General features: G+C 43.4%; 1 protein-coding gene across 1 annotated transcript; it reads right to left on the reverse strand.

Moving 5' to 3' along the window:
- Positions 1-13,351: 13,351 nt before the first annotated feature.
- tmem170b (transmembrane protein 170B) lies at positions 13,352-21,378 on the reverse strand. Its single transcript, XM_014996726.2, has 3 exons — positions 20,731-21,378; positions 18,336-18,506; positions 13,352-16,225 (listed from the first exon to the last, which is right to left on the reverse strand). Exons 1-3 carry the CDS (start codon positions 20,891-20,893, stop codon positions 16,095-16,097), a joined length of 465 nt encoding a protein of 154 aa, XP_014852212.1. The 5' UTR covers positions 20,894-21,378; the 3' UTR covers positions 13,352-16,094.
- Between the last annotated feature and the right edge of the window lie 737 nt (positions 21,379-22,115).

Below are 22,115 nucleotides of genomic sequence, written 5' to 3' on the forward strand. Positions count from 1 at the left end.
ATTTATGAAGGTTTGGAAGAATTCAACGGGAAACCTGCACAGACAGATGGTTTCAGTAAATAGTTTTATAAGGTGGATTTTTTAGTTTTCTCCTGATTATTCCCATGTTAAAATTATTTATACTTTTACTTTATTATATTTTCTCCTCTCTGATCTTTGTGAATTTAAAGTTTCCCTCATTAGCTTCAGCCGGCGTTCCCATCAGCCAGGACTTTTCCCTCCGGATTGCGTCACTGGAAACGTTGACACCATGAAAGTCTGCAGGTTTTCCCTGGAAACTCGCTGGCCAAAATCCACACTGAGTTTTTCCAGAACCGGATCTGAACCGAACCGGATCCAAACAGGACCGGTGAGATCAAACAGAAGTTCGGCTCGTCTGCAGGTTTTCCAGGAAGGGATCTGTTTGAAACTGATCCCGTTTCACTGCTCCAGGACATTTTATTCTCTCAGCAGCTGATGGAGATTTTTCCTCCTGCTTTAATTCACAGCAGGGATGAAATGATTAATAATATTATTGAAATAATCATCAAATAATTTAGTAATTGATTAATCGTTAATCAGTATTCAGACTCAGAAAAGGTCATTTACTGAAAAAAACACTAAAATATTGAGAGCAGTAATTGAGCTAAAATTGTACAAAAATAAACATTTTTCATTTCAGCTGAAACACATTTATCTGTAAACATATTTCAGCCAAAACTCCTGAAGTGACGTCACTTTATCTTCAACAGGTTCAGATTTAATAAAAGGAACTGAATTATTTGCATCTTTTAATCTTTGTAGTATTGTAAAAAAATTGTTTAAAATTCTGTAGAATGATTAATCGTTAGAATAATCGATTAATCGATTAAATGTCGCAGCCCTACTTTACAACTCCTTCTGCTAACGTTGTTTTTGATGAATGAAGGTTTTCCCTGCTTCCCGGGCGGTTTTGATCTGGTTCTGATCCGGATTCGCTCTCCCTGGTCCGTCCAAGCAGAACCGAGCCTCTCCGTGTTGGGGAGCCTCCCCTCGTCGATGAATTATGCACGCCTCGCATCCCGCCTCCCACGCTGCAGCTTATGTAACGCGTAGCGCGCGTGGAGCAGCGTATGTTTGCACGCGTGTCTGAGGAAGTATTTTTATCCAGACTGGGATTCAGGGAGCCGTGACTCATTCTGGTTGCTCTTTATTTTTACCCCACCATCCGCCGCCCACCACCTTCTCCTCAGAACAACAAGAACAGAAGATGGAGAACAAAAACACTGAAATGTTGGCGTAAAGGTTCCCCCTCTGCGCCGCTTCATCCACACAAACAGAGCCAGGATGGAAATTAGAATTAAATCAGAATGATAAATGATAAAAGAAAAAATAAGGAAAAAAAGAGCAAAAAAATACTTAAATTTCACTTTTTCATAAAAACAGCAAATTTAATCTGTTTTTTTAGGATTCTATGTAACTAATCAGCACAGTAAAGCATAACTGAAGTGGAGGGTAAATCTGAAAAGTGCGGTGTGCTTTTGTATGCAGAGCAGTTCGGTTAACGTAGGTGGAGAGGTTGGGATTTGAACGCAACGACGTCGCGTTGTTTTAAACATTTCTTTCCGGAACCAAACATCACTTCTGATATGCAGCTTTGATTTTAGATGCATTCTTACAAGTTTGTAAAATTAATTGGTTTCTGCCACAGCTTCCTGATGATGATGCAAGCAGCGGCCATTTTGAAAGGTACAGTTGACTTCTCCGACTCTGAAGCCGAATGAACGAGTAACGACGATAAATGAAACACACTGCTACCTCATACGGACTGTTAATTTTTAAATGTCCAATCTATCTGGGTCTCAGGGTGAGGCCCATCAGATTTACTTCACAAGACGAACATTACAGCTTTTATCATGAAATTTCTTTGAGTTTATTTCCAATGTAAAGGACACAGAAAACAAAGGGAGAAAGATGGGAAAAGGTTTAAAGGGAAGGAAAGAGATAAGAAAGTAAAAAGAAGTCAAGTAGATGTCAGCAGAAAGAGAGAAAAACTCCAAAACAAACCCAACGACAAACCACAGAAACAAACAATAACATCACTATCAGTGCCAACCACAGGCTGAGACGACAGGAAGCAGCTACAGAAGTGTCAAACCAACACACAACCGCCCTTCACGATAAAAGACTTAGAAATAACATGAATAGACCTTCAACTGTCTTGTTGAGTAATTGCATTTTGCAGGCTGCAGAGATTCATTTATAAGTTTTAAGAAAAAGATGTTAAATGTGTTAACTGCAACTTTAAAAACAATGGAAACACGAGCCGCCCCTCGCTAGAAGGGCGTCCTGGGTGGGCAGCCACATCAACGGGAAATAAACAAAAAAGCTGAAAAATAATCAGGCGATTCAAAATTATTTCAAACCAACTGAAACAGAACCAGGAATTATAACAACAATCTGGTCCTGATGCGAGGAGAAACAGCCAAGTTTATGGTGAAAGGAGAATAAGAACAACAAAAAGTGACAAAGAGAAAATCCCAATTTATCCACAAATCAAAGAAAAATTGCTTAAAATCAGACAAATCGACCCCAAAATTCAGAAATAAAGAGAAAACATCAGACTGAGGCTGTTAATAATAATAATAATAATAATAATGAACCTTTGAGGCAGTTTGACATGTTTGGCCCCCTGAATGACCTCTGCCCCCTCCTGGACTCCCTGAACCTCCTCTGCTCTTATGCAACTGTTCATTGGACTCCTGAAGATGGAACATCTTCTCTGCGTGGATCCATTAAGGAGCAGCAGCCGGCGCTGCAGCTACACGTCGTTACGTAACGCAGCAGCAGAACGGAGGGAAGGATGGAGGGATGGATGGAGGGAGCAAGGATTCCCTCTTTGCTGGGAAACACGCCGAGTCGTTTCCGGCTGAGAGAAGGAAACTGAAGCTTGAGAGAAAAACTGATGATTTTCATGATGACCTGAATTTATAGAGTCAAAATAAAATGAAAACATCTTAAAGGATCCAGGACTAGTTGAACATGTTGGCCTAAATATGCTGCAATTTTCCCATTTTGATAAAATGTTGCTGTTTTTGATAAGCCAAAACTCATAATTATTTAAAAAATGTACATCTTTTGTTATATTTTTCACCCATGGAGGTCGCCATTTTTTCACTGTTGGGTTGATGACGTCATCAGGTCCATTCTGTACTGGAGTCTACAGAGTAAACACAGGAAGGCTAACTTTGCCCCAGTAGTTGTTTATCATATTGCGTTTGACTGGTGTCATTTTAGATAATGCCACACTGTGTCAATATCGGCTGTAATTTAAAAAAATAAAAATTGAGGCGAATCTGGATAATTTCCTACATGAAAGAAAGGAGAGCGCAGTGCAGAGTCAGAGCGAACCCAACGAATCACCTGATCTGGACCCTGGACACTTCACCAAACACTTTGACCCATTTATACCAGCAGAACCAAAGAAGGCTCTAACATAACGGTTCTCAACGTGGGCGGTACCGCCCCCCGGGGGGCGTTCAGAGGATGGCAGGGGGCGCTGGCGGAAATTTTTACAAAAGGGGGGCGCTGGGATTCCTTTGGGGGGCGTTTGGTCAAAGTAGCTCAACGTCTAAACTGGTATTGTTGGGCATATAAGGTGTAAACCTTATAAGGTGTAAACCTTATGCACAACAATACCAGTTTCCTAAAATTGTATTGTGTAACATTAAATCATGCCTGGCTGCAACTGTATCGATGGCAGCTCTTCTTCTCCTCCTCTTCAGTGTTTGTAGCTTCTTGGCGCTGCTCCGTTCTCCTGCTACTGGTAGCTTCACCACATCAGTTCAGCGTTACACCGGCTGATGACGTTGCTGTAATTCACTTTGTCTGGTATTTTTGTACAAATGTTTTGTCAGTTCTGTGATCATGTCAAAGCAGCAGCTTGTATTAAAAAGTGTTTTATTTCCGTTTGAAAGCTGCCCGCTTCCATGGAAGGACAACAGAAAATCGCTCTTATAAACATGTAATTACTAAAATCACGATACCCTCACTTTGTATCCCTCTGAAAAATGAACCCATTTAAATAAAGAAATCCCTCCATGGGTGATACCTCGATAGAGAGCGTTCATTTTATAGCGTTAACACCGGAGCTGTAAGTGGTCCGGTGTGAAACGGGTGTGATAGAACAACGGAACCACAGCACTTTTAAATTTCAATAATCGGAATACCGAAATTGTTTCCGTTGATTTAAAATGTTTATGTCAGTCTGGCTTTTTCCCATCGATACGTTTCCCGAACCTTCACACCATAGGGGGTTAAAAAAATAAAAAATAAAGACGCGCACATTGCGCAAAACTCTGAAACAGGAGAAGCGGGACATAAAACGGAGCGACGAACTAGATGTGAATTATGGCATAAAAACAGAGAATCCGACGCTGAACAGTGAAAAATCAACACATGATGTGAAACATGATGATTAGGCGGCGCAGCAGGTGATGAGTGAAGATTACTGATGGTCAATAAATGATAAAATAAATCTAGCAACAGGAAAGAAACTAAAGTGGACATAGCAATAAACCAAGAGAGGATAATACTAATGAAAGGAAACTAAATGGAAATGAATGAAGAACAAAATGCAAGAATAAACTAAGAAACTAACGTAAATACAGAGGAATAAACTGGTATGGCAAGACCTTTCGAGCAATAATTAATACAGAGACTGTATGGCAAGAATAAACAGACACTATTTCCAGATAAAAGGTAAAGTAATATTGTTGAAATGTCATGGGTTTGTTGAGACCACATCTAGTACTGAGAATAAATAACAGTAAAGAACTTATCACTTATTCATGTTTTTAATTAGATTTGATATATTTATTTCTTCAGTATTATTTTTCATGTCAATGTTATTGTCATGAGGCTGATGACTCCATGACATTTTCAATTTGACTCATTAGGATTTGATTAAGAACCAGATTTGTTCTTTGTAATTTCTGTCCAGTGTCATCATAATAATATATAATCCATGTTTCTGTCTCATATTTCTATGGCATTAAAAGGACCTGGAACTTTTGTTTTTCCACTGAAAGCTCTGGTTTGCACAGTAAATGCCATGTGGGTGAAGTTTTATAGATGATACTCTGATGTCCCATTCTCCTGAAGGCAGCACAGAGCTGCACCACCAGAAACAGAAACACTGAAGAGAAGAGTTATGATTAATGTAGTTATAGTTCTATCCATGTTTTAATGTTGCAGAGCTCAGTCGGTTTGCAAATAGTTCAAAGTTTAAACTGGCATGTTGAACATCTTATCTGGTAATTTTGTGGAATATTTAACAAAAAGAAAATGACACAGAATAAGAATATGTTTTCCGCTCTGATTGGCTGCTGTTAGGCCTACCGATTTTAACTTGAATGTTCATTGCATTTTTCGTAGACGCCTGTGAAAATAATTTCTATTCCCATGAGCTTTTGTTCTCTGGGAAATTATTTTTGAGGATCAATACAGAAACAAGCATAAAAATCAAAACATCTACAATAGTGATAGTAATATTAATAATAAAATAATAGTCAGTGCAAAGTAGCCTACAAATTATTTGGTGGGGGGCGGTGAGGGACCTGGATAAAGGCCAGGGGGGCGCTGGCCCAAAAAAGGTTGAGAAACACTGCTCTAACAGGTGATCGCTACCTTAACGAGCTAAAAATAAATGCGTGCTGCCGCTGAGATGGGCAGAGCTGGACGCTCTTTGAGAGGCTAACAGGAGCTATACTGCCTGGGTACTGACATCACCGATCCGACCGGATCCATGGAGGTCCGGTGTGGCTGTTAGCACCACACTGAACTCTAAGCAGCACAGCTGATGCCGAACCGGACACAGCGCTACGGAGCTATCACTCCTGGAAATGCTAACGGAGCCATCACTGCTGGAAATGCTAACGGAGCTATTACTGCTGGAAATGCTAACGGAGCTATCACTCCTGGAAATGCTAACGGAGTTATCACTCCTGGAAATGCTAACGGAGCCATCACTGCTGGAAATGCTAACGGAGCTATTACTGCTGGAAATGCTAACGGAGCTATCACTCCTGGAAATGCTAACGGAGCTATCACTCCTGGAAATGCTAACGGAGTTATCACTCCTGGAAATGCTAACGGAGCCATCACTGCTGGAAATGCTAACGGAGCCATCACTGCTGGAAATGCTAACGGAGCTATTACTGCTGGAAATGCTAGAAATGGTAACGGAGCTATCACTCCTGGAAATGCTAACGGAGTTATCACTGCTGGAAATGCTAACGGAGCTATTACTGCTGGAAATGCTAGAAATGGTAACGGAGCTATCACTCCTGGAAATGCTAACGGAGCTATCACTCCTGGAAATGCTAACGGAGCTATCACTCCTGGAAATGCTAACGGAGTTATCACTGCTGGAAATGCTAACGGAGCTATTACTGCTGGAAATGCTAACGGAGCTATTGCTGCTGGAAATGCTAACGGAGCTATTGCTGCTGGAAATGCTAACGGAGCTATTGCTGCTGGAAATGCTAACGGAGCTATTACTGCTGGAAATGCTAACGGAGCCATCACTGCTGGAAATGCTAACGGAGCCATCACTGCTGGAAATGCTAACGGAGCCATCACTGCTGGAAATGCTAACAGAGCTATTACTGCTGGAAATGCTAGAAATGGTAACGGAGCTATCACTCCTGGAAATGCTAACGGAGTTATCACTGCTGGAAATGCTAACGGAGCTATTACTGCTGGAAATGCTAGAAATGGTAACGGAGCTATCACTCCTGGAAATGCTAACGGAGCTATCACTCCTGGAAATGCTAACGGAGCTATCACTCCTGGAAATGCTAACGGAGTTATCACTGCTGGAAATGCTAACGGAGCTATTACTGCTGGAAATGCTAACGGAGCTATTGCTGCTGGAAATGCTAACGGAGCTATTGCTGCTGGAAATGCTAACGGAGCTATTGCTGCTGGAAATGCTAACGGAGCTAGAACACCGGTACTGAATGTGAAACCACTCCCAACACCGAACGAAGTTCGGACACTAAACCGCTGTTGGCTAACTGGACACAGAGCTACGTACTTACCTGATCACGCAGTCCAACCAGAGGTAAGTGTCATTCATCGTTTCATTTACAAAGCTGAAGGCGGCAGCAGCTCCTACGGCCAACTCTGTCCTCTTCCTCTGTTTGCTCCTCCTCATCTTCATCACCTCTTGTTATTTCTATGTTCCGATCGGTTTCAATGCGCTCCGGTTCAAATTAAAAAGGCTTAATATCGTTACTCAAAACTGTTTTGGCTGGAGGAACCATGCAGTTGGACCATTACACGTCATTTACCCAGAATGCATTGCAGCGACATTCCTGTGAAAATATTCTATTAGAAATAAAAACTAAATACCCTACGGTATTATTAGTTACTGTATCGTTTTTACATCTAAAATAAATCCCAAGTAAAGTCTATTTTTATAGCTAATAGTGGTTCCCTTTAACAGTTAAAGCTAAGTCGGGGTGTCCAAAGTGTGGCACTTGGGCCACTTGTGACCCCAACTGCAGTCCAGGAAAGATAAACGTTTCACCCGTAGAGCAGCAGGTGGTTGATGCAGATGGAAACTTATTGAGAATCAGGGTAAAATTATTTCAGACATAATTTTCTTTCAGTGGTAAATTAAGTACAACACAAAGTATTCGTCTTTCTACCACCAACTTTCTGTAGCAAGTAGAACCACAGCAATCCAATCAGCTTTTATTTAGTTTATTAAACTTGGCTAAATACAGCCACCGGTTTCAAACATAAACTCTGTTCTGATACTGAGACTAAATTTGTTACATTTTCTACTTCTGTCCAGGAAATAAACCAACGAGAACTGAATGACTGGGTCTGTCTTCAGATTGTGTCAATCCAAGCTGAATGTTTCCTGATTAATTTAAAATGTGGTTAATTAAAACAGAAATTCTCTAAAATTTTCTTTGTCATGAAGAATTTTTTGACTGCAGGATAAATCCTGTATCATTTTTAATTTCTGGCTCACAGGGGCCACACTTGGGAAATCCTTGAACTAGGCCACTGCAGCAGCTCCTTTATTCTCGTTTTCTCAGGCTTATCAGCGCCTGGGCATGAAAACTGAGCCGTGTGATGCTGCCCTCTGGTGGTTCTTATAGGGAAGTACACCCAGGATTTATTCTATCCTAGAAATCTGATTTGGAAACACATTTTATAAAATATTCATAATCTACTTCCCAACTGCGCCAGCAGACGGAGGCTTACCTCATTTATTTTATTGCTGTTTATTTATTATCAAAAATTTAGTTTGTTTGGTGAAACTTGTTTAAATAGTTAAAGCGCTTTAATTAGTCAGTAATTATTAAAATGCATCCAATATGTGGGTTGAAACTATGATTAAATGTTTAAAACCATAAACCCAAATATCAGTGTAAAAAATATGTAATGCAGACTGCTGTGCTGTTTCTTTATGTAAAATGGTTTAGAAATCTGATGAATCTGATGCGTAAAGAGAACAAAAAGTTTCAGATTGGGATTATAGCGCCCCCTCTGGAGGACTTACTGGTTTTTACTGATTTAAAATGAACAAAGAAGAAGAAACTCCTGCAGGATCGACTGCAGCAGGTAAAAATCAGCCCATCACCCCAAGTGTCTGTCCACTTTGTCCTTCCACTTAACTTTCCATCAGTGCGCTTCAGGACATTTCAATATTCAGATGTACTGAGCTGAAAAAATAGTTTTAAGATGATCAGTAAGAAGTTTCAGATCTTCAGAGTGAGAAAAACTGAGGGACAAACTGGGATTACAGGTCAGAGGAAGGTAAACACGCCGAGGCTTTTGTTGCTATTCTCAGTGTTTCTAGGGTTTCCTGGTCTTCAGAGGTCAAAGGTTAAAGGCCTTCCTGTCTGCTGATCGTTGTTTATGTATCTTTGTTTTCGCACGCGACCACCGCAGGTCGGGACAAAAGTTCAGGAGAAACAAACCGCAGCGAACTGAGACGGGTTGTTACTCCGAGAACAATGGAGGCAAAGAGAGGCTGCTCTCATCATCATCATCATCATCATCATCATCATCAGACAGGATCAGGACGAGGACATCAGGATTATCCAGAGGACGGTCAGCCACCGCCTGAACTTCTTCTCATTCCTCACCTTCCAACCACAAACTTTAACGTCTTTAATGCGACAAAATGAGACGAAGCAGATTCTCCTGGAGGTTAAATCCAGATGTGAAGGTTTGCCAACATCTGCCAGATTCTGACCAATCCGTCATCTGGACCTGGAGAGAGGATGGAGGAGCTGCAGGAGGAGCTGCGCACATGAATGCCACAGTGAGGATTTTCACTCAGAATTGACCTAAAATGTCAAAAATTAATTTAAAAAATAAAACAATTCCTGAACAAATCATTCAGGAGCTGCACATTTCTGTGAAACGGATGCGAGCGCATATGTTCATGCAAACAACAGTAACTGATGGTGTTGATATTTTGTATGAGACTTGCCAAAAATGTCTTTCATATGCAAAGTATGAAAAGCAACTGAGTTCACAACTTAAAGCGAATGTGAACGAGGATTCAAAAAAACACAACAGAACATGATACACCTGAATTCTGTAGCTTAATAATTTATAATTAAGCTGATAAATGCTAACTTTGTGCATTTCAGGGAAGATTTTTTCAGCTGTTAAAAAATTCCCAGCCAACTCGCTTTACTACGCCAGCCAAGGAACGCCGTGACGTTTGTGTTCGTCTTCCATGCAGACATGTTGATATTTTGCTTCCACTGGGTTTTGTATCCACAGGTGACATGAAGACGAATCGTTTATCCAAAGTAATAAAAAATTACGGATCATTTTTCACAAAGATTCAAGTTGCTAAAATGTTTAGGATGGAAAATGCAACATCGCCATTCATGGAGGAGATGCTGCAGGAAGGTGCGACCGCTTCGAAAAAGCAAAATGGATGAAAAGAGGAGAGATAAACATTTCAAACTCAAAGATGAAAACGGCTCTTTAACGTCTCCAAAGCATCTGTTCCTCACCAGCAGATGAAGCAGAAATCTTTATGAAAAATCATTTTGAATCGAATTGAGGTAATAAAATGTTCCCACCCCTCTTCTGAACACACTGTCCCCACTGTGAGACATGGTGGTGGCAGCATCATGCTGGTCAGACGGACGGGTCAAACATCCGGAGGATTATGTGACGGTTTGGATCAAAATGAGATCAAATCAGGAACATCGGCAAAGAAACAGAGTTTTTCTGTCACTCCTGAGTCGACATGTTGGATCGTTTCAGTATCAACCCAAAGGCCTGGTTCGGTTCTGACCCAAAGGCTTGGTTCGGTTCTGACCCAAAGGTCTGGTTCGGTTCTGACCCAAAGGTCTGGTTCGGTTCTGACCCAAAGGCCTGGTTCGGTTCTGACCCAAAGAGTTGGTTCGGTTCTGACCCAAAGAGTTGGTTCGGTTCTGACCCAAAGTCTGGTTCGGTTCTGACCCAAAGGGTTGGTTCGGTTCTGACCCAAAGGCCTGGTTCGGTTCTGACCCAAAGGGTTGGTTCTGACCCAAAGTCTGGTTCGGTTCTGACCCGAAGGTCTGGTTCGGTTCTGACCCGAAGGCCTGGTTCGGTTCTGACCCAAAGGTCTGGTTCGGTTCTGACCCGAAGGTCTGGTTCGGTTCTGACCCGAAGGCCTGGTTCGGTTCTGACCCAAAGGTCTGGTTCGGTTCTGACCCGAAGGTCTGGTTCGGTTCTGACCCAAAGGTCTGGTTCGGTTCGGTCCAGATGGCCGGCGCTGATCGGACCGAGTCCTGACTGCACTTCATGAACAGCTGCAGCACAGAGAGACGGCCGACACCGCGGAGCGATCCGCCGGGTCAAAGGCTCGGCCGCCCGCCAGCCATTGTTGGGTTTTCGGGGGGGCCTGTTGTTTCTGAGCAGGCATGCAGTCGTCGCCTCGTCTGCACCGATGCTCAACTCTGGAGTATTTCCTGTCCAGGAAACAATAGCGGCCAGCGGCTCGGAGTCGGCCTGAAACTGCAGGTCAGCAGCAGAAAGCAGCTGAAGGAGATCAGGCAGCAGGACAGGAGGCTTCACATCACCGCCGGAACGCGACAAACTTTCTGTATTTTCATAGAAACAGGAGCTGAAACCAGCTTCTGTTATGGTGAGAAAACAGGAAAACATCTCAGCTGCCAACTTTCACTAAACCACCATGGCAGCTTGGAGGGGGTGAAGGAGAAAGGCTCCTTTGCAAGTTAGATATTTAATTTGAAGGTAAATATTTAGCTTCTAACTAAATATTTAGCTAGCAGGCTTTTCCCTTTGGGATCAATAAAACTATGTATATTACATTCAGCAAACCCTTTCTGGTCCCGTGTATGAGGAGGAACTGATTTATTCCCAGATTTTATGGAGGGAAATGTGACTCAGCATCTCAGCCATAGAGAAACATGGAGCAAATGGAAATGAGTTTAAAAACATTTCCTGATGCTGGTAATTTGGTAGAAAGGCTGTGAAAGTGTCTGCAGAGCAAACATTCTTAATGTGTGAGAAAACTGTTGAAAAACAACATTCCAGTCAGAGAGCTGGGAAGGAATTCCCACATTCCCAGTCTGAGTAATCAGGTTTCCCAGTCGATGCCCGCTGCAGCGTTTCTGTGATTAATGTTCGGATCAGAGGGAAAACATCTTTGTTTCTGTGGCTCAGCTCAGCAAACATCCGTCAAACACGCAGAAATTCCTCCGCCACATTCTGGCCTGTTATGAAACACTTCCTGCCCGGCCCGGGGCCGCCGGCCGCTTATCAGCGCGCCTCAGCCCGGCCTCTGATTGGACCGCAGCCGCCGCCGTCACATGCTGTGTTCGCTGTTAAAGAACAAAATAACAAAAAACAGGCTGATAAGTGGCGACCTGCTTTCCCCCGGCTGAGGTCGGGAGCGAAACCCCAGGCGGTCCATTCAGGCCCGCCACCAAAGGTCACATTAGACGTGAGACGTTTGAGTCCAGAATCACGTCCTCCATGTTCTACCCTGCGAACCACGGACGGTTACTGTCCCTTTAAGAGACCATTTATCACCAAACATCTACTTCCTATTTCATGTCTTCAGACGTTGCTTCAATATTTCCACATTATATTTTTTCAACCCCACAGCATGACACTGCCACCTCCTTTTACAAGGACCTTAAACTCCTTAAGCTGCAAAGATTTAGGAAAAATAAGTTTCACTAATGTGGAACTCCAATAAAGCTTTTAATCAAGTTCATTAATTAAAATCGAAAATCATAAATCAATAAAACAAGCAACATTTTCAATTCAAAAACCATTTTTTCAATCATCAAATGTGGGCTGTGGATGCTAACATTAGCATTAGCTACATGTTTAGCACTGAGATGCTACCTTAGCCTAGCATACCTTCTCAGGTAGGCTAACTCCTTTTAGCCCAACTTGAACAGAGCAATATTCTTTCCTAGCATCCAATCAGATCGCTTAGAGAAGCAGAAATTAAACCTCAGTGGGCCGAGAGAATTTGATGTTTTTGTCCGACCGTCGTCGTTAGCAGACGTGCATCTGATTTACGGGCGTACCAGAAACACATGAATACAAAGGTTCCGTCTGGAACTTAATAAAGTCTGGACGCACGGCATAAAAACAATTTAAAAACAAATTAATGAAATAAAAGTGAATCTGGTTAATGTTAAATCAGACCTCGGTTCAACTCTAAACCTACCAAGTCTCGGCGGCGGCGGCACTGGAGGAGCTGCAGAGATCCACATCCTGGGAGGATTAATCTGCCCTGAGCCGAGGAGCAAGGTCAAAGGTCAAATTCACCACGTAGGTCACATCAGCTGAGTCACCAACCTCACTAAACACGGTGGAGGCAGCATCATGCTGCTGGTCTGATGGTTGGAAGAAAACCTGTTAGGAGAGCAGAGACTGCAGGAGATATTATGGGATGGATTAGACTGGGTTCACTGGGGATGAATAAATAAAACACTTTGTAGATTTTCCTTTTTAAAACCTTTAAATCAGTCTACGTTAACGTCGAATAAAAACTGAATAAATAATTTTCATTCCTGCGTTTTCAGGGGGTGTGAACTGAATTTGTGCACTGAATCAAACTGGATGCTTCAGTTTATTGTAACTTTAATAATCTGAAAACCCAGCATGACTAAAAGTATTTTCCAACACTGGTCAAATAAAACAGATGAGCTTCAGTCGATTTATCGTCTGCCATGTTTTTATAAAATGTCTTCAGATTGTTGTGAAACGGAGCTATAAAAACACATTTAAAGGAATTGTTTTTCTACTTTACCTGTAAAAATGATGTTTTCTGGGAGCTGCAGGTTAAAAATCAATCTCAGAACAGATTATTAACAGCTTTCATATTGCAAAAGGTTTTTATTTCAACCGACTGTATTTACAGTACAGGAGGTCAGTTTGTACATAAATAGGCAGTAGTTATAAATATCAGAGGTCTGGCTGGTATAAAATTAAAAAAGGGAATATTTTACAGTATGAACACGGCTTGTTCATCTCTGTCTCTGGTTGTCTGTCCGTTTGAGCAGAAGTCCTCCTGAAGGTGACCTTTGACCCCGAGCCGTACCTCCATCGTGGCCGTTCCTGCCACAGAGGTCGGCAGAACCAGCAGCAGCATTCAGAGAGAGTTCTGGTCAGAACGCTGCAGCACCGGCTGCTGCTGCTGCACTATGGGGTAACGCTGCCCCCCAGTGCTCAGAGCCGGTACTGACGGTCGGTCCGTTAAGCAGAGCCAGCAGAACCTCCTCAGATTAAACTCAGAACTGTCTGCAGAGTGCAGATGAAATGGGATGAATAAAGCTTTGGCATTGTGACCTTTGACCCCCGGTGACCTGAAGAGCGGCCCGGAATGAGGCAGATTTAGCATAAAAGTTTCCAAACCGAGTTGCAGAGGGAAACACCTCCAGGAGCCGAGGAGAGCCGCTTCCCAGTTCTGGTTCTGGGTCCCGAATGGGACGACGCTGACCCGGAACCGGACCGGCCCGGATCAAACAGAACCGTGTTCAGACAGCCTGGGTGACCTGAACAACGGGATGTCTGGAAAATCTGGGATTTGTTCACACGTTTCCACGGCAACGGCTCCTTAAACGTCACAGGCAATCAAGTGTATCCATCCCCCTTTACTCTGATGCCCCTAAATAACAGCAGTCCAGCTCAGGCGGAAGAATCTGCTGCACATAAACTGATGAATGTTTATTATCATTGATAAATTATAGACTGTAGTTAGAAACGGTGCTGGCAGCATCATGCTGTGGGGCGAGGAGGAGCCAAGCTCAGAATGATTCTGGAACAAAACCTCCAGAAGACCCTAACAGAAAAAACACATGCCGCACTGTTTAGATTTTTACATTCATTAAAACACTATGAAAACCAACAGACGACTTTCCTTCTAGTTTTCGTTTTGTGGAGGTTTATCAAACAAAACCATTAAATAAATGAAAGTTTGTGCCTGGAATGCGACAAAGTGAAGATCATGGGGTGTGAAAACTTTTTCATCCGGAGATTATTCAGATTTTAAAATTCTGTTTTCCAATACTGTCCAATAACGTCACGAAGCAGAACCGGTTCTGGGCCGAGCGCTGGGCTCTGAGGAACTCCACCTGGAATCTGTTGGTGATATCTACGTTTCAAACTGTGAGCAGGTTTAGGAAGCGGATACTTCTGGATTAAGGCGGCAGCATCGGTTCCTGCTTCCACCAGGGGGCGCTGTTTGCTTATTAATTGCAGAAATGGGTTTAATGTTGAAGCTTCTGGTCATGTGACACGCCGCCATATTGTGAGGGGCATTTCTGCTGAGAGACAGGAAGTGGGCAGCAGCTCATCAGTTTCACATTAAATCAGTAAAAATCTGCAAAGATGAATAATTTATAAAAATCTTTCCTTCTGCATTCAGTAATAAATCCTCTACAGTTCAAATGAATAATAAATAAAACTTAAAAACAAACATTTAAAAAGCTTCAGAAACTTTGTAGCACAGATGAGCAAAAAAAACCAAAACATTTAGATTTGTTCTGGTTTGAATCTTCAGAAAAACTCTGAGCTCCAGCAGAACGCCGACTGAAACACGGTGGTGGCAGCATCATGAGGCATTCAGATCAATCTGAATAATTACAGATTTCTGAGAATTTATTGAATATTTGTTTATATTTTATTATTGATTTAACAAGTTGAATAACTAGTTTAGTAAATTAATTTATTCATGAAATTAATTTTATTAATTTATAAAAAAAATAATTCAACAGTAATTTAATGTAATTATTTATATGTATTCTTAGTCAATTGGATTTAAAATTAATAATGAATTACAGTATTGATCATTTAATCAATAAAAATGATCATATAATTAATGTTTATTAATTATCATTAATAAATTATAGACTGTTTAAACAAATTTAGCATTTAAATAATACTTTCAGGAAAACAACATGGAAATACAGCTGCTGGTTTTCTGTCTTCAGAGGTTCTTTAAGTTTATATTTTTTTATTTTTCATATTTATTGAGCAGGTTTTGTTTCATTACCATCATTGCTGCTGAATCTAAAAACGACGATCATCTCAGCTGTTCGTCTAGAGCCAGTTTCACAGCAGACTTGCCCCTCACAACATGGCCGACATCCTGACGTATCAATGTCCCGGGTCATGTTGCATCACATCAGGACGCGTTTCTGATTGGTCGCTGTGGTCCTTGAACTCCAGGAATCTCCATCCACGTCTCCATGACCTGGGACTAAGAACCAGGACCAGAATGGGAGAACTGGTTCAGAAGAAGGAACTCCTGCTGACGAACCTTCAGTCTGATCCAGCCTTTGCTGGTTTCTGCTCCTCTTCCTCACTGAACATAAAAGTGCTGAAACTTCTTCCTCCTCCTCTTCCTCTCTGATCTGGAGATTTTGAGTCAGCAGCAGCAGCTGGATTTTGGCACCAGAACCTCAGAACCACGGCTCCCTGATGAGTCTCCATCTGGTCCAGGGATGGCTGCAGTAACACTCCAGAGTCAGCAGGGGGCGCCCTGTGCTGCAGCCAGTGTGAGCGCTCCTCCTCCTCCTCCTCCTCCTCGGGTCGGCGCCGGGCTCCGCCCCTCGTCCTCACAGCGTGGCCAGGATGCGGGAGAAGGAGATGATGATGGAGAGCGAGGTCTGGCCCACGCCGAACACCAGAGCCTCCAGCGGCGCCATGCCCTTCCCCGCCACGCGGTACACACAGGCCACCGCCGCGCCTGCAGCACACGGACACACAGACACAGGTAGTTCTGATCCAACTCGGTCAGGATGCAGATGATCTCACATAAAAACAAATGTAGCTTTTAAAGGATTTTCTACTTTTCCTTCCACTCAACTTTCCATTACTATTCCAGAATCCTTATTTTTCCTGCTTTCCAAAAAATCTTTGCTGGATTCATCTGACTCGGTTTTCACAGGAAGTTGGACTTTTTCCGACCCAGTTAAATTTCTGATCCTGTTTCCAGTTTTTCCAACAATCCCAGTTTAACTTTGAGGGTTTTTCTCAGAGAACCATCAGCCCAGAGCGCCATGATGGTTCTGACTAGGGCTGTTGTAAACGAATATTTTAGTAATCGAGTAATCTATCGATTATTCTTACGATTAATCGAGTAATCGGATAAAAAAAATATAAAATGAAATATTGGTAAATCTGGCATAATACCGGTGTTACTATCAGATATCAATCAGTCCAATTTTTCATATTTGAGCATCCCTAACAGTTGCTTTTTTGTAGTTTAGAAAACTAACCTGTAACAATAATAGCTCACTTTCTAAGTTAACCAGAAGAAAAGTTATAGAAAAATCTGAAATTATATTGAATTTAATAATAAAGAGGCAGGCTCAGAAATATGCTTATAAAAAATGTCTACAATCCAGCTTTTAGTTTATGTATTCATCTTCAGTGAGTTTAATAGATTAATTAAACTCACCTTGCCACCTAACCTGTCACGCTTTGGGTTTGAAAATACGGGAAATGCCGCCTGGAGTGGGAGGAGAGGGCGAATGAACGAACGTAAGATGGGGTGGAGGGGAGGAAATAGACCAGCGGACTGACGAACCGTTAGACCGGGGGACGAACACGGGGGGAAGCAATACGGGATATTTACGACACCTTCACTGGTCACACTCAGAAACTCATCTACCAGCCATGTACGATGCGCTCCGCCACCCGTTTCTTCAGACCGGGATATGAAATTTATTGTGCGGTTCGTCGGTAAAGCTACATTTACACGGTAAGCATCAGCTACTCAGCCGCCCGCCCTGTTCAGGCTATCCGCTCACCTCAGCGCTCTTCCCGCCGTTCGCTTTCAACCAGCAGCCCCGGAGGAGAAATGCTGCCGTACTCCAGGCATTCCCCAGTCATTTTAAGGATGCTTATTGGTTCCCCAAAAACGATAAAAAGTCGGGCATTATCATCAATCAATAAAATCCCCACAGGCCAATCTTGAAGATTGGACTTTATGCCGCTGAGACTTAGCTTTTGTCAACAACTCAGAGGCGGAAGTGAGAGCTCCGCGCAACGCAAATGAAGTCCCGGCCGGAACACGGTGCGCTAACTAATAAAACATAAATTAATGAAGCTTCGAGGCAGGTAAATTTTCCTCGAAGAATTTTAGTAATCGAGGTACTCGAATCATTCGAGGAATCGTTTCAGCCCTAGTTCTGACCCAGTGTGGAATCTTCAGAACTTTCTGGATTCTACCAGGTTCTCCATCCAATTAAAGATGTTTCTGTCTCAGCACTTCCTGTTTTCTGGCCAATCAGAGAGCAGAGAGACATGCCCACTCTCTGGTTCTGGAGAAACTGGACCCGAAGGTCTAAAATCCTGAAGTTCTGAAGGCCATCTGAACCGTTCTGTTTGGATCAGAACCAGGTCGTCCTCAGGAAACTGAAAGTCGTTAAAGGACGAAGTGGAAACCCGGATCTCTGACCTTTTCCCTCCACACTGACATTTCTTTCATCTTCCTCCTCTTCATCATCCCCCCCCCCCCCCCACTGCACATTAATAATGAAGAGGCTGAATATTCTGGGAGGGAGGAAGGAAGGAAGGACACAAGAAAAAGGAAAGGAGGGAACAAAGGAACCAACTCTAAGAAAATGACAATTAAAATCTTTCTCTAGACTGAACTCTAGAGTCTTCGGGTCTCCATGGCAACACGGGGTCAAAGGTCCTGACATGAACTCAGTAGTTTCTGGATCTTTGTGATGTTTCCTTCCTCTCTACTAATCTCCCTCTGTCTCCCCCTGGTGGCCCTGAACTGAACCACACAGGAAGGGCCTCCTGCAGCCCACAGCCCCATGCTGCCCACACTGTGCTTCACTTACTTGTGATGACGGCTCCAGAGAGCGAGGCCAGGAAGCCGACGCTGACCAGAACCAGCGTGATGAGGCGGCCCCACCGGTGGCGCTGCAGCATGACCAACATGAGCAGACCGCCGGCACCGTGGACGAACAGCGAGGAGAACAGACACCACAGGAAGACCCAGTACCACATCTCTGGAGGAGCAGAGGGAGATCAGGGAGGGAGGAGGAGAGGGAGGAGGAGAGGGAGGAGGAGAAGAAGGAGGAGAGGGAGGAGGAGAGGGAGGAGGAGAGGGAGACCAGGGAGGGAGGAGGAGAGGGAGGAGGAGAGGGAGACCAGGGAGGGAGGAGGAGAGGGAGGAGGAGAGGGAGGAGGAGAGGGAGACCAGGGAGGGAGGAGGAGAGGGAGGAGGAGAGGGAGGAGGAGAGGGAGACCAGGGAGGGAGGAGGAGAGGGAGACCAGGGAGGGAGGAGGAGAGGGAGGAGGAGAGGAAGAATGGAGAAGAAAAACACGTCAGAACCAAAACATCACCATCTAACATTAACCTGCTTCTAAAGTCAAGGAGCAAAATTATTACTTTACTGGAAGGAAAAAACAAAGACAGGAAGGAAATCAAAGAAAGAAGGAAAGTAAAGGAATAAAGGAACAATGCAGAGAAAAAGAAAGGAAAGGAGGAAACAAAGAAATTAACTTTTAGAAATGAGGAATAAAATCTAGAACAATATTTCTTTATAAATACATAGTTTTCTGTGATGTCACACTTGAGAGAACTTTGTAGCAGACAGCCATCTTGGTAGATATCTGTAACTAACTCATGGTAGTTGCTATGGCAACAACAAACAATCCATATTCTCCGTCTCATACGAGTCGATCCCGACAGCCGAGGTTTTGTTCATGTGTCCTTCCCTTGTACGTTGGTCCAGAGGGTCAGAGTACTTCCTTTGTTCATCTACGCTTTGTGCTGTGATCGCCTACCAAGATGGCGGTTCAATGCCGCAGATCACTGCCTGCTCAGACTCATGGGAACTATGTATTGATAAAACTGATGAACAAACTGTTAAAATATTAATATGGTAAATAAATCTCTGGATTCAGTGAAAACTTCTTGACATTAAACATGTTTTCATCGGTCCCTCCAGGGTTCTGCGATTGTTTTTGTGATCAAAAGCCATGATTTTGTGGTGCTAATTCGGAAACATTTGTAAGATATTTTGCAGTATTTGTGCTTAAAGTATGACAGTAAATGTGAGTTTTTGTTACTTAACATCAGTCACGGACTACAGGTTGACATCAAGTAAAGCTGAGGCAGCAGTGGAGTGAAAATGAGAATGCTGCCACCTACAGGTGGGAGTTAGTCACTTAAATCCAACACTTTTGACCATTTTTGCATAAAGTTATCAATAAACTCATAATAATGCAGTAGCATGAAAAAGTGTAGGAATACATTGATTTTGTGTGAATTTTCACAAAGCTGGAGCAACTGATTGATGTCCGGCCGGATTTGGCCCCCAAGCCTCGAGTTTGACATGTGATAGACTTAAATCACTATTTATTTTCTCTTTCTTGGAGAATTTATGTCTAAAAATCTCCAAACACGCCATGTTTCCTCGGGCCTGGAGCTGCAGACCTTGCTGGACCTGGTGTTATGGGCCGTTTGAGCTCCGCAAGTCTCAGTATTTAAATTTCTTCTATTTATGGTTTGCTGAAGTGAAACTGCTCCACCGCACATCTCATAAACAGGAAACTGATTTGTTTAAGCCGCCGGGTGGCTGAGAGGAAGGCTTGCATCTCAATAAGCTGCTGCTTCTCCGCTGACCGCATGCCGTATCTCTGCCACCAGCGGGCCGCTGCGGCTGATCGGCCGGAGCGGAGCATGCATGCGTGCAGCGCAGCGGGACTGCAAACTTCTGAGATGCGCTTCTTGCTGAGTCAGCGTCGCACGCTTTGCGTGTTTCTCCACTCAGGATGGAGATGGTGTGAGCACATTTCCGCCTCTGCTGCTGCAATCTTCTGTTTACATGACACACCAACCATGACTCCACGCTGCAGATGGAGAGCCGGCCTTCCTGCAGATAAAATCACTAATGCTTCTGCAGCGGCGGATTCATGCAGATGGGAGTCTGCGTCGCTTGATTTAAAGCGAAATAAAAAAAATATTTGACTCTAATGGCCTCATGTGACCCGGAGCTCAGGTTCGTGCCGGACTCTGCAGACAAAGGGAGGATCAGGAGGGTTTACATCCCATAATACCTCATGGCATCCCTGGTTTTCACAGACCCCTCCTGGCTCACCGTTCCCTGGTTTATTTTCTGCTTTAAAATGGACGCGGTGCCGCTCGCGGCGGCGCGGCAGCAGGCGGCGGCCGCGGCGCTCGCTGCCCCCTCCGGCCAGCCGCCCGCCGCTCCCCGCGGGTCCTACCTGTGAAGTCTTTCAGGGTGGCGCCGTGGACCCAGAGGCTCAGCACCTGCTGCACCGACAGGTTCAGGGAATAATCCCGGCTCATGGTTCCGCCGCCGCCGCCGTCGTCCGGGTTCGCAGCCCTCTTTATCGGATAGCTGAACTTGGCTTTGGACGGAGGCATGGAGGAGACCGGGGCGGGGGGGCGCGGAGCGGCTCGCCTCTACCGGTGCCGCTGCTTCGGCTTGACGTCCGTCTCCGCTGCGGGAAGGGCAGGGCCGCGGGGTGGTCGGTTGGTCCTCGGCGGTGCGGGCTGTGCGGAGGCCATGATGCGGAGCAGCGGCGGCAGGCGGGCGGGCGCACCGACGGTCAGCTCGTCCTACATCGGCTAGTCCCGCTGCATCATCCTTAAAGGGCCAGCAGCCCTGTGACGGATCCGCTGCCGTAAACCGCTCTGTGAATGGGACTCGGTGCGCAAGCGCAACGCAAGGACGTAAAAAGCGACGTATCTGACAAATATTAATAAAAACATATCAGAGGGTCAAAATTTACAATAAATAATGATCTAAATCCCACACAGACCCTGTAAATCAGCATTTATTTAATATTTTCCAATTAACAACATTTAGAGTTAGCTGCCGTTTTAGCGTTGCCCTTGATGACGGATAGATGCAGGAGCTCCCTGATTGGCTGCTGAGGCGTCACCATTTTACGGTTTATTTAAATCCGATGACGTCATTTAGAATTGAAATGAATAAATAATTTTTGTAAAATTATCGTTTGAATCAACAGAACATTTGGTTTTTGAGTGTGAAGTTAATGGTCGGCAGGGATTTTTTTATTTTGGAAACGGATCAAATATGGAATTTAAATAAGGAATAAAAAAGTTCAATAGTTGAAATGTTTCACAAAGGTATTAAAAATGAAAGTTTAATATTCTGTAAATCTTAAAAAGAAATAATAATAATAATAATAATAATAATAATACAGCCACTGGAATCAAACTTTTCTTGCTTAACTCAGAATAAACCCTGGTTTATTTGATTTATTTAGCTGTTCTTTGGTTTATATATTTTGCTATTAATTGTAATTATACCAATGTCTTATACTTCATGTGTTCTAGTAATTAGGGAGGAATATCTAAGATATATTATCTATACAGAATGCTAAATGTGAACAGGTTGCTCAAAGGGTCTGGTTGGTTCCACAGCAGCTGGAGACGAGCAGATGCTGCAGTTTGTTTTGTCTTTTTCTTTCTTTAGTTTGTTTTACCAAAGCAATTCTATCAATTCAGAAAATTAAAACATTTAATAAAAGATTCAACGTACACATCTTCCACATTTTGAACTTTTAGATTCTAGCTAGTTTTGCAGATGAATGTAAATGATAACATGTTATTTGACTAA

This window comes from Poecilia mexicana, unplaced genomic scaffold (assembly GCF_051168715.1).
Source record: "Poecilia mexicana isolate PSO_F unplaced genomic scaffold, ASM5116871v1 scaffold_11, whole genome shotgun sequence".
Lineage (NCBI taxonomy): Eukaryota > Metazoa > Chordata > Actinopteri > Cyprinodontiformes > Poeciliidae > Poecilia > Poecilia mexicana.